General features: G+C 40.6%; 2 protein-coding genes across 3 annotated transcripts in view; both read left to right on the forward strand.

Moving 5' to 3' along the window:
• The window catches only part of LOC109936338 (cell surface hyaluronidase-like), an 84,955-nt gene that overhangs the window by 27,350 nt on the left and 43,851 nt on the right, over positions 1 to 13,754 (forward strand). The window contains exons 13-17 of the mRNA XM_048615714.1: positions 3,105 to 3,236; positions 3,410 to 3,445; positions 8,290 to 8,442; positions 8,564 to 8,741; positions 10,834 to 11,049. Coding sequence (XP_048471671.1) covers positions 3,105 to 3,236; positions 3,410 to 3,445; positions 8,290 to 8,442; positions 8,564 to 8,741; positions 10,834 to 11,049 — 715 coding nt within the window. The remainder of the gene's footprint in view (positions 1 to 3,104; positions 3,237 to 3,409; positions 3,446 to 8,289; positions 8,443 to 8,563; positions 8,742 to 10,833; positions 11,050 to 13,754) is intronic.
• The window catches only part of LOC109936348 (cell migration inducing hyaluronidase 1), a 215,934-nt gene that overhangs the window by 27,255 nt on the left and 174,925 nt on the right, over positions 1 to 13,754 (forward strand). The gene's annotated exons all lie outside the window — the stretch shown is intronic.

Genomic DNA, 13,754 nt, shown 5'->3' on the forward strand with positions numbered 1-13,754 from the left:
TTACCACAAGGAGAGGAAGGGCAATGAAAGCCAGTGCTCCCTGGATGATGATAGAGTTTGAGCACAGTGAAGCAGAGAAATGGGACATATGTATGACTTTGACTCTGTGTATCGAGGATCAGCCTGATAATAAAAGAGAATCAGTCTGAATACAAAAAGTACAGAGAAGTGACAAAGCTATTGAAAGCAGCAAGGAGACAATGAGCTATTGTAAGAGAGAATCCATGTCTTCTGTGGGAGCATGATTAGTAAAAGCGTTTCAGAAGAGCAGTGGAACAGGTTAGGAATAAAATGCAGATCCGTTGGTGGAGACAGACATCTTGACTCTGGCACTAAATACCTGCCTTGCATGAGATTTTAAAAGGGATGACAAACTTGCTGAATATATAATAAGTGGGGAAGTTATCAATAATTCTCACGACAGGAACAAAAGAGATAAAAGTAGGGTACTAGGAACGCTGTCAGTCGATAAGTCAACCTGGTTAGGTGAGACGCTGAAGATTCTAAGCAAAGTGAAGGAGGATATTGTTGAGGTATTGACTACAACTTTGCACTCCTCCTTATACAGGGTGGTACCAGCAGAGCGGACTGTGGAAAGTAAAATATTCAAAGAGAAATCTAGGCCAGACAGTCTAACGTGAAAAGCTTTTAGTACATAGTATTTGGGGGGATATTAACAATCACTAGAAACAGAAATCAACTAGTAAAGGAGAACCAGCATGATTTATTTAGGAAACTTGTGTGTGATCAACTTGATTGATGCGATGTAATGTGAGATTTATATATGCTAGAATATCATTTGTTTTTGAGTTTTGATTTTTGAGTATGATCTATTGGTAAATGGAGTTTTTTTAAAATTATATTCATTAACGGGATGAAGGTGTCACTGGCTAAGCAGCATTTATTGCTCATCCCTAATTGCCCAGAGGACAGTTCCGAGTCAACCACATTACTGTGGAACTGGAGTCACCATGTAGGCTAAACCAGATAATAACAGCAGTTTCCTTCCCTAAAGAACATTAGTGAACCAGATGGGTTTTTCCAACAATGGATTCATGGTATTCAGACTCCTAATTCCAGATTTTTATTGAATTCAAATTTCATCTGCAGTCTTTGGATTTGAACTTGGTCCCCAGAACATTACCTGGGTCTCTGGATTAACAGTCTGGTGATATTATACTATTATAACTAGTGCCACTAGGCTGTTGCTGCCCTTTCTGTGTGTCTGAAGGTGTATTTCTGTAACCATGGTCACCCTCGCTGAGTACTTTTATATTCCAGATTTTTTAATTCTATCAGCTGCTGTGGTGGGATTTGAATTTATGTCCCAGAGCATTGGTTCATTATGCCACTTTCTCCCATAAAATACATAGCAATAAATAAATACAGTGAAATTGTGAGGAGTCTGTATTGGATAACCCAAAACTGCATTTGTGTAGAGGATTTCAACCATTCCCACTGACAGAAAATGAATCTGATTGAAGGATATCTGGGGTAAATTGAGGGTCAGATTAGCATGTGCAAACTTGTCATGTGATCACACCAACCAAATGGAGGACGGTCAGGTCACACTGCAGCTCAGACTTGTAGAGAAATCATCAGTCACTATCCCTGAGAGCGTGCAGGTACGTCGAGGCCATTGATAAGAGGCAGGAGAACAACCAATTGTTTTCAAGGCCACCTTAATGTAGAAGGCATTAGATGAGGATATTGGAATCCACAATCCCCTACTGCTTCCACCACAATGAGTTCAAATGGGCTGTGCCTTCACAGGACACCTAGAAGGAGCAGAGTGAGACTGACCAGCCTGGCAGGGGGATGTCCCTATTTCCTCATATATAGGAGCCCAGCATTGGAATTCCAGTAGAAACAAATGTGGACGTCTTCATTAAGTTGGTCCACACCATGCACTACACAATTGAGCTGACAGATGAGGCATTCGTAGCTATGTGACTGAGGAGCCTAAGCAGGCCGATGACCTTTGAAGACTCTGATGAATACTCACTTACTCTCTCACCTGTCTGTTTCCCCAGCCAGAACTATAAAGGCCGTAGAGACGTTCCAGGACTTTACCTGGCTGTTTGAAAACACAAAGATGTTTGTAACTATGTCATGATGGACTGTGTCATAATCATCTAAAAACAGCAGCTGAACAGCAAAAGATTACTTACGAGTTTCTTACTTAAGAGTGAACTCTTTAAAATGCCTATTACTACAAGATCAGCCCATTGCAAGTTGCAAATAAATTACAAAATAAAGACATCTTTCACATTTATTGTGTCACTGCATTTTCATTTGGTTTTATTGACATTGAGCATGTGTTTGTAGACCAAATTGACGTACACGTGCACCTCCTCAGTGATCTTGAATGTCCACATTACATGAAATTGTGGGCGATTTCCCCAGGATTCAACTTATTGTGATTCTACTGTAATGGTCAAAGTTCACTGCTAAATTCTCAATGCATTTGTATCTAACTACATTTACATTAATACATGTACCTGGACAATCATAGTTTCCTGGGCACTTTGACATTTTGAATAATAACTAGAAAGTTGTTTTATCCATGTGGTTGTTTTAATTTACAAATGTGACGTACTGCTTATTGTTTCAGGATATGACTGTCTATTTTCATTGGAGCTGTCTTTACAACATGCCATTTGCAGCGAAATGAATCAATTTCACCTCTCCTTCAACCAGCCCTTTCAATAGTGTAACATCTAGCGCACCTCAAAATGCATCTCATTTCACTGGTCACTTTATCTGAGAGGCTGCAGCACTAACATTAGGTGTTTGGTAAATTAATTTGATGGAAATACTCTGACCAGAAACACTTATTTAAAGAAAATTCTTGTGTTTTATTTATGACCCTACCTATTTTTCTGAACTGTGTCCAACTGATAACAGATGATTAATGATTGGCCAGTGCTTAAAGCTGTCATAACTAACCTTCTGTTCCTGCTGAGTCTTGGCTTCTGATGATTATTAAGTACTTAGGGCCTGAGTTCCTGTCTGTCTTGATGACAGAAGCATCTGTTTCCAACACGGGATTTCTTGTATGGCCACGACAGGACAAACCATCTGTTTTTGTATCTTTGACATAGGTTTCGCCCACATCAGAACGCTGACCCGAGAAAGCCACGGGTTCCTGCTATTATTGCTGGCCTCGTATCCTTCAAAAATAATGACCATGGAGCTTGGGCTAGAGGAGGAGACATTATATTCCGCAACTCTGGGTATGTGTGTTTGTAAAAATTTAACAAGCTAGATATGCAGCAGTGCTGAATGTATTATATTGCTAGTTGTGAAAAATGTACAACACTGAGGAACACAATGCTGTGCTGGTTATTGGAGACACCTGGTTGTATGTAATCCAGGATAGTGACCACATTCTTTTACACTTCTCCAGGTTCTCTGACAATGGAATTGGCCTGACTCTCGCAAGGTAAATTTCTTTGGAGATTTCTCTTCTTCACTCAATGATCTTCTTTCTAAATTGAATCCTTTTTAGTTTGAAGTCAGAACCTTTGGCTTGCTGAAAAAAGAAAATGGCACTGGACTGGTAGTTGAGGTGGCTGTGAGGAGCACTTTTTATTGATGCAAGACAGAAATTGCTGAAGAAACTCAGCAAATCTGGTAGTATCTGTGGAAAGAAAACAGAGTTGGTGTTTCGAGTCCAGTGAGCCACCTTCAGCATTAGCACTGGTGATAGTGACCACAACACCATACAATTAAAGCTCCTTATGAAAAAGGAAAGTGATGGTCTAAAAAAATGGGTTTTGGATTGAGGGAAGGTAGATTTTATTAAATTAAGGCAGGGTCTGGCCAAAGTAGACTGAGAACAACTACTTGAGGGTAAATATACAGCGGGAGGTTTTCAAAAAGGTCCTAAGGAGATGTACGTGCCCAACGTGCTTGCTTTAGGGTGAAATGTAGGAGCAACAATCCCAGAGAACCCTCAATGTCTAGGAATACTCAGGACTAGATAAAAAAAGATTAAGGCCTTTAACATGTACAAGGGGAGCAAATCAATGGAGGCCCGCGTGGATTATGGAAAGTACAGGGGGATCTTAAGAAAGACATGAAAACGTTGGGTAAAATTATGGAGAGTTCGAAGATAGTCTGGAAGCATGTCAAATGGAAGAGGATAACCAAAGAAAGTGTAGGGCCCATTAGGGATCAAGGGAAATATCTCTGTGGGGAGCCAGAGGACATTGGTAATTTGTTAAACAATACTTCATGTCTGTCTTTGGTTGGGAGAAAGAGCTGTAGGTGCAGAATTTGGGAACTATGTTGTTCTTGAATGGTTTGACATAGGGAGTGAGGAAGTTTTGGGTGGCTTGAAAATGGACAATCCCCAGTTCAGATGAATTGTATCCCAGGCAGCTGTGAGAGGCAAGGAAGGAAATTACAGCAGCTTTGACCCAAATTGTTAATTCCTATCTGACCAGAGAGGAGGTGCCAGAGGACTGGAGGACAGCTAATGTGGTTCTATTTTTCAAGAAGGGTGATAGTGATAGACCAGGGGATTACAGACCAGTGAGTCTGACATCAGTGATAGGGAAACTATTGGACAAAATGTGGAAGGGAAGAGTTAATCCTCACTTGGAGAGACAAAGTTTAATCAGTGATTCTCAGCATGGCTTTGTCAGAGGGAGGTCATCTCTAACAAATTTGAAATTTTTTTTGAGGAGGTGACCAGGTAGATGAGGGTAGTAAGGCTTTTGACAAGGTCTTACTTGGGAGACTGAAAGAAGGTAAAAGCGCGTGGGATACAGGGTAAATTGGTAAGTTGGATCCAACTTGGCTTAGTGACTGGAGATAGAGGCTGGTGGGAGAAGGCAGTTTGTGTGACTGGAGCCCAGCATGCAGTGGTGAACCACAGGGATCAGTGCTGGATCACTAATTGTTTATAATATTCATAAAAGATGTCGATGAGAATGTGGGGCGATAAGAAGTTTGCAGATGACATGAAGATTGGCCAGTGGTTGACAGTGTAGAGTAAAGTATTATGTTACAGAAGGACATAGATGGATTGGATAGAAGGGCAGATCAGTGGCAGATGGAATTTACTCCTGAAAAATGTGATGTGATGCACTTTGGAAGAAGGAACAAGACAAGGGAATACTTGGTGAATGGCAGGACACTAGGAAGCTCAGGGATATTGGGATGCTTGGCCACTGATCCCTGAAAATGGCAGGGTAGTTTAATAGGGTAATTAGAAATGTATATGGAATGCTTACCTTTATTAGTCATGGCATATAGTATAAAACAGGGAGGTCATGTTGGAGCTGGACAGAATTTTAGTCAGGCCACAGCTGGATTACTATATGTAATTCTGGTGACCATACAATGGGAAGAATGAGATTGTACTGAATTGCAGAGGGGGTGTTGTATGGGATGGAGTATTTCAGCTCTGAGGAGAGGCTGCATAAGCTTGGGTTGTTTTCTTTAGGGCAGAGCACGTTAAGGGGGGACCTGATAGAGGTGTATAAGATTATGAGGGGCATTGGCAGGGTACAGCTGTTCCCATTAGTTGAAGAGTCAATAATAAAGGGCCATAATTTTTAAGTGAAAGGCAGGAGGTTTAGGGAGGAATTGAGGAAAAGATTTTCCACCTGAAATGTGGTGGGGGTTTGAAATACACTGCCTGGGAGGATAGTTGAGGTGGGAAACCTCACAACCTTTAAAAAGCACTTGGACAAGCACTTGAAGTATCATAATATTAAAGGCTATGGGCGAAGTGCTGAAAAGCGGGGTTAGTGTAGATTTAGATTACTTTTGGTGCAGACTTAATGGGTTGAAGGACCTCCTCTGCACTATGATTCTACGAAAACTTTTAAAATATTTATCAACTGATTTCCCACAACTTTTCATGGACAATGGCTTTCCTTCATGAATTAGTTTAGAGGCTTGGCGTCAGTTAGACCAGGTTGCAGAGCTGTCATTCGATCCCATTATAAAACCACAATTTCTGCAATTATTTTACACTTTTTTATAATGGAACCTATGTTACCTGGTCCCTATGAGACAATGTGCTATCTCAAACGATGGCACTGGAGGTTGTAATCCCCATGTGACAATGGTATTTCATCATGAACGTGAACAGGAATTTCTGAGGGAATGATTTGGCAAAGTGCACAAGTCTACAATTTTAATATTTTAGAAATAACCAAAATATATTTAGCATATAATTGATAAACATTGTCAATATTCAAAACTGACAATTGTTGGACATTTCATGATTTTTTTTGCCAAGTGAAAACATCTTGCCAAGTCACAAAGACCCTGCAGGATTTACGAATATATCCCTACTTAAGTTTATTGAAGTGCATAAAAATACAGGACAATTGAAAACATTCTCTCGCTATCCTGTGTGGTCCCTTTATGTGTGCTTATAGGTGTTTCTGTCACTCTTTCTGATTCCCTCGTTCTCTCCTTTTTCTTTCTCTTTTTTTTTTTCTAGCCTGCTCTCTTTCTCTGCCTCAATATTGTATAGTGTCAGCCTAGATGCTGTGTGCAAGTCAGGGAGTGTGTAACTTAGTAGTGATGACATTTTCTTTTTAATAGAGCTTATTTATGAGCAGAGAATTGGATGTTGTTATTTGGCTGGTTGTAATGGAAAAGGGGAACAGTGAAAAGTGGGTAGGTATAAAAGCTAGTTATTAGAAGACAGTGGGAAGCTTTTGTAGCCAATGTTTCTGGATTTCTAGCAAAATGATAAATCTAAAATCTATAAATAAATCTAATTTGGCAAATTAGGGCCTCAAAGCTTAACTATTCTAAACGTAAGTTAATTGCATGCTATCGGGATACACTCCATCCATCTTACAGATTGCCTTGCTTAATAATTGTAATGTTAATGAAGATGTTGATGTAAGGGTGTGCTTAATGTTGAATTTATTGTCATGGTAACAGGATGCTCTTGGGTACAGAAAATGAACATTAGTGGGTTTTGTTTGCCCATTTTGCACTTTCTTCATTTTATGTAACAGACAACAACAGTCGTGATAACAGGTGACACTGCTGCTTCTGAGAATAAATACAAAGCTATTTTATACCTTGCTCTATCTTGTTACAGGTGACTCAGAACAGTGCTGATTCTAATACATTCAGTTAGCTTTCTCATAAGTGGAATAAACCCAGCCTTCCAACAGCAATTGAACAGGACATGAAATTATTAGCATGCCCACAATTTCTCAAGTTACACTCCCGAATGGCAAGGCTTCCCGCAGAAAGCATACATTTGTCAAAACAACCGTATGATTTATTGTTGCTTTTGTATTTTCAAGCACTTCCCATACACAGTAGGGGTGGTATCGTGGCTCAGTGGTTAGCACTACTGCCTCAGCGCAGGGTACCCAGGTTTGATTTTACTCTTGGGTGACTGTTCTCTCAGTGTCTGCTTGGGTTTCTGCCGGGTGCTCCGGTTTCCTCCCACAGTCCAAATATGTGCAGGTTAAGTGGATTGGCCATGCTAAATTACCCTGCAGTGTCCATGGATATGCAGGCTTGGGGGGTTAGCCATCGTAAATGTGGAGTTACAAGAATAGCTTGGGGTGAGCTGGGTCTGGGTAGGATGCTCTTTGAAAGGTCATTGTGGAATTGATAGGCTGAATGGCCTCTCTCCACACAGCAGGAATTCTATGAAATTGTGTTAGGTAATGGAAGGATCTGCAAGCTGATTAATGGCTCCTTCCACGCCTACAATCTTTCTATCAGTCGACAATCCTTTAGAGTGGGAAGGTGCTCTGGGCTCCCAATAATCATGGTGAGCTGGAGGGGGTCTAACCAAACACACAGATTGTATTTATTTCGTTCTGGTTTCCACTCACTGGGACTGTCAGAAGTGTGCTGATAACCCCGCACCTTCTGACTGAGAAGCAGCTGTATCATCACTAAGACAAAAATATGTTTTATCCCCATGGTGTTACTGGATCTATGTGCTGTAAGATAAAATTGTCTGATCTCACCACTTATCTGGTCACAATTTAATCTTTACAGATTTCAGCACGAACATGTTATTCATTGTTTTTCTGAAAAAACAAGGGTGTTTCAGACTTGTATGGTGATGCCTGAGCAGTTTCTCTTGGCTATCTGCAGATGAAGTTATCTCTTCTAACAACGCAGCTCAGCTTTCAGATCCATCATACAATGAATGACCTCAGCACAAATCTCTGCAAACACTGAACTTACTCAAGCTTTCTTTTATTCCAGTTGATACTGCCATTTGATTAAAGCCAATAATAGCAAAGATTGTTAACTGCTAAAGTCCTTTTGTTTCCATAGTGATGGAACTTTTCCAACTGATGAGGGGTCCAGCTTGGAAGTGACAAAATCGATCTTTGTTGGTGAAAGTATTAATGTTGGCTGTAATGGAGGACAGAACAGATACTGGGGCAAGGGAGCACATGGGGAGTACAGGACCCTACCAAGAAACAGGTAGAATATGTGGCGACCAACTTTTTAAAAACACTTTATATGTACATGTACTTCTTAAAGGATTGATTGCTAACTAAAGCTGCTAGATATATTGGACCTAAGTAAAATTTGTGCTTTCCAGAACTTTCCCTATCCGTGGATTCCAGATCTATGATGGTCCGGTCAGAATTACTCAGTGCACGTTTAAGAACTACATGTCTGTCCATGAGCGGTACTCCAGCGCACTTGCATTTTTTATGAGAAACTCCTGGCAAATCAGCCCCCAAAACAATGTGTCTCAAGTCAAGTTGGAGTGGAATGTAAGTCCGAAAGTAACTTTTGTACATTCTCAAACGTTGGCAGAAAGCATTCTGAGCTCCCTGAAAGTGGCCATGCAAGTAGATAGTGGTAAAGAAAGCATATGGCATGTTAAATGAAGAATATGGAAGCTTTGGAGAGGGCGCAGAAGAAGTTTACCAGGATGCTGCCTGTATTAGACAGTATGAGCTATAATGAGAGGCTAGAAAAACTAGGGTTGTTTTCACCAGAGTAGCAAAGGCTGAAGGGAGACTTAACAGAAGTTTATAACATTATGAGATGCATAGATAGGGTTGACAGTCAGAATCTTTTTCCCAGAGTTGTAATGTCTAATACTAGGGGGCATGCATTTAAGGTGAGAGGGGGAAAATTCAAAGGAGATGAGGGGCAAGCTTTTTACAGTGATAGGTGTCTAGAATGTGCTGCCAGGTGTGGTGGTGGAAGCAGATACAATAGGGTTGTTTAAGGAGCTTTTAGATAAGCACATGAATATGCAAGGAATGGAGGGACATGGAATAAGGGCTGGCAGAAGGGAATAGTTTAATTTGGCATTGTGTTCAGAATGACATTGTGGGCTGAAGGGCCTATTCCTGCTGCATGTCAAGAATGGAGAGTGTTGGCAGTTGAGTGATGGGCTATGGGTCATTGAGGTTATGAAGCAGATAGGTCTGTTGGTGACAGATGGTATTTGACCACCCCTTTGGGGTCATAGAGCTTTTGTACACTGCATCCTGCTCCTCCGGTTTGACTTCTGTTGACTATGAAGGTTACCAGACCCAACTACAATTTGGGTGTCAGTCCCATGTGCTCCAAGCATTAACATATCTCTCCACCTCTACTCTCTCATGACTCATCTAGTTTACTGTCAGAAAACGTTGGAGACACTCTGTCAAGTTGATCTTGATCTGTTTCGTCTGTTTCCCAGATCCAAATTAGTTGTAGAATGAATTTCAGTAGTTGCTTCAGCCAGAAGGCACCTCCCCTTTAAATATTGCCAACTTCTTTTAGTGAATGCCATTCGTGCAGCAGGCTAATCCTGTGACACATTACCTGTGCCAGCTTTTAGGGGATTATCCAATTTAGCCCCATCCATGTTACATTTCTTTATCTGACCCTTTGGTAATTTGAAAGACCTCTCAGTTTTCTAATTTGTTGTGGAGATGAGTTATCTGCAGTTTAACTTTGGAATATCATTTATCTATATCTTGGATTTTTGGAGAGGATAGTTTGCAAAGGAAGCTGGCTACTGCACAGAATATATTGTGTTTTGCAAAAGACGCGAGCTGCTGGACTCAAGACGCCAAGACTGCAGAGCTTCCAGACTTCCATTTTGTGGATATAATAAGCTATTCGATTTGAACAGGGAGACAGCTAGATAACTTGACTGAGGGATTAGCCTCTGCCCCTCTCTGCTTTCTTTTTAACTCCTCTCATTAAAGATTGAGAGTTGAAAACCTACTAGAAGGTCTTCTCCCATCAAGTGAAGGATTGGGGGAAATCTTAATTACCCAAGTGTTTGAAAATGTGGATCCAGAATCTACTACAATTGTCTCCAGGTTAAAAAAACTTCAGTCAGCCATAACTGATCCAGGAAGACATCCCTGTGCCAATTGCTTGTATGCAAAGTGACTTTGACTACAGGCCAGCATTTGGGCAATTTGTGATTTTTTTTTTTTTTTGAATTTTAATGTTTTTTTGTGAAAATTTTTTTTTTTATTTAGTTTAAACATTTTATCAATAATGTTTATATCTTTGCTTGAGTAACTTTAGTTTACAATAAACTTGATCTTTGTGTTATTTGAGGAATGTGGCTGACTCAATTTTGATACTGAGCCATATATAGTATAACATGCATACAGAATATATAGATATGTGTGTGTATATTCTGAAATGACTGGCAATATAACCTTTCCTTCTAAAATCCAACTTTGTTTGGCCCAGTAGAGAAATGGGACAAGGAAAGGCATTCATCCTTCAGAACACGATTGTAGCACTTCTCCATAGTAAAGAATGCCAGCCTTGTTATTGGACTGAGCACAGTTTCATCTCAGCCGCTGTGCCCACTGCTTTCCTGTTTTCTGTCCTTCCGTACAGGTTAACCTTGAGGTATTCTTTGGAAAACCAGGACAGTGGTTTGGAACAAACAGTCTTGATGGTGACCAGACATCAATATTCCATGATTTGGATGGTTCAATGACAGGGTATCCTGACACGTTTGTAGCTAGGGCTGACAACTACCTGGTTCGCCATTCAGGATGCCTCAGTGTGCCCAGGTGGAATGGAGTGATCTGCAGTGGCAAGTATGCCCAGGTGAAATTTCCAGTTCAGAAAAACAAATGTTTATAGCTTTCTGAATGTTTGCAACTCTTGATAGCCATCTCACTGGGGACAGATTGGACTGTTTGAGGCTGACTTTGATTTGCTGTGGTTACTGAACAAGTGGTGAGCCTTGGGCTATGGAACAATGTGAAGGAAGAAGTACAGTCATTTATATATCCTCTTTCACAGCCTCAGCACGTCCCAAAACACTTGCCTTGGTGGTAGGATGTAATTAGAACATGGCTGGCGAAGTCTGTTACTTGTCTTTAATTGGACATACAAGTATTAAGTGGGGCTTCATTTATTTCCCGATAAATTGACACAGACTGAAACTGATTGTTGGGTTAGGAAATGCATGCATGTAGCGTGTGTCTCTGCAAATAAATGCTTTAGAAAAGTGTATAAAGACTGGCTCGAGTTCTATCCTTCGCTAAGCGATATTGTGGACTATAACAGTGAGTGCCACATGAGCAGTCAAAGGCAGCTTATTGGAATGGGAAGACAGAAATACAGCAACTTCAATGCTGAACAGCCAGTCATGGATGTGACAGCGAGGAAGAGAGGATTGTTAGGAGTGAGGATGGGAGGGCAATAGCATGGCGTAGAGAAGGATGTGCAGACCACTTGGAGTTTTTTTTTGTGGCTTCTGTATGACTGTTCTGAGGGGAGTCAGTGGCATAGTTGTAATGTCATTACACTGCTAATCCTGAATCCCAGGTTCTGGGGTCATGGGTTCAAATCTGACCGTTGCAGATGACAAAATTTAAATTCAATAGGTTATAAAGCGGAGTTTGACCCCACCCCACCCCCCTCTGAGAACTAAAACTATAATACTCAGAGGTGCACCTTGCCCTATAATCTGTTAAAAAGAGTGTGAAAAGTGGTATAACCTGCTTCTCAGCAACTTCTAGCGGTTAAACAAAACAAGTCCCTGATACTCACTCAACAATCAACAAGTAACAATTGTTCATTGTTCGAGTTGGATAAATAAAATTAGCTAAAGTATTAACAAATTGAATAAACCCCTTTTAACTACTAACTATTCCTGACTAAAACAAGATTCTAATGGTATGCCATTCCAATAAATACAAGCCCCACTTATATAAAATTTAAAAAAAGACACCGCCTTTAGTCTCTCAAAATTACAGCCAGATTGTATCTTCTGGAATGCTCTGTGCTTCTCCGTCAAATGTTCTGTCAGGAACACTTTCTCTGTTGAATTCGTCTGTCAGGGATATTAACTACTTGTGCAATAGGAACCTTTGACTTAGATGGTGCTTTCTCCAGAACTTAGAGAAAGACTGTGAGAACTAACGATTCTATCTTGAGCTGAGAGCTGTTAACTCTGGCAGATGGCAGTTAATTCTCCTGATTTTCCAACTGCCCTCTCCTTTATCACCTTTGATAACATATCAATTTATAACAATAGGATTGGTCCTATAATGTCCAAACCATCAGATTGATTTTTGGTATCTAAGTGCCTGATTCAAATTGATTGGCTAAAATCAAAATTTGTTGTTTTGATAACAAAAACCTGCAGCTTTGCATGCTAATTATACAGCTTTTTGATACAAATGTTTCCGTTCGAGGGCTCTCTGTACACCTGCAAACCCACAAGCTGCTGCCCACACACCTTTTGTTTAAATGTCTATGCTTATAGACAAAGCACATCATCTTTAAAGGGGCCATGCACTACTATTCGCCCCCCAGCATTTTACAAACACCAAATTCTAACATCCTGCTTTCCAATCCACAAATACTGTACCCAACTTTACAACAAATGAAAATTTGGAATAAATAGCTGGCCGAATGGTAATTGTGTATCCACTGTAAAGTATCATTTAAAAAAAATACAAGTGCTTCACTAATGTCCTTTAGAGAGGGAAATCAGCTATTATTACCTGGTCTGGTCTACATGTGACTTCAGACCCGCAGCATTGTGGGTGACCCTTAAATGCCCTCTAGGCAATTAGGGATGGGTAATTAAAAGTGGCGTAGCCAGAGAGGTCCAAATCCTGTTAATGAATTAAAAAAAAACTCTTGTTTGTTCCAACTCCTTAAAAAAAAATAAAGAAATATAGACTTGGCCATTTTTGGAGCAACCTGCAGGTTGGGCTTCTCCACATGAGGGACAAAGCTACGGTGAATGTATGACATTGACCTTGGTGACAGATCCAAGAAAATCATATTTGTCTTATGCTGTAATCATTTAAGTAAATAAAGTGCTAGAAGCCAACTCAGGGCCTAGTCAAAGATCACAACAGGTAGGCCTCTGTCCAGTTAGTAGGATGTAAAGACTCATCGATTTTCATAGCATTGCCAGACTGCTCTTGCCAGCAAATGACTGACAAAATCAGCTTGTATTTATCAATCTGGGCTAAAACTAGGTACATTTACAATTGTATCAGAGATAGTAGGAACTGCAGATGCTGGAGAATCTGCGATAACAAGGTATAGAGCTGGATGAACACAGCAGGCCAAACAGCATCAGAGGAGCAGGAAGGCTGATGTTTCGGGCCTAGACCCTTCTTCAGAAATGGGGGAGGGGAAGGGGGTTCTGAAATAAATAGGGAGAGAGGGGGAGGCGGATAGAAGATAGATAGAGGAGAAGATAGGTGGAGAGGAGACAGACAGGTCAAAGAGGCGGGAATGGAGCCAGTAAAGGTGAGTGTAGGTGGGGAGTTAGGGAGGGGATA

Source organism: Rhincodon typus, chromosome 33 (genome assembly GCF_021869965.1).
Source record: "Rhincodon typus isolate 14 chromosome 33, sRhiTyp1.1, whole genome shotgun sequence".
NCBI classification, from domain to species: domain Eukaryota; kingdom Metazoa; phylum Chordata; class Chondrichthyes; order Orectolobiformes; family Rhincodontidae; genus Rhincodon; species Rhincodon typus.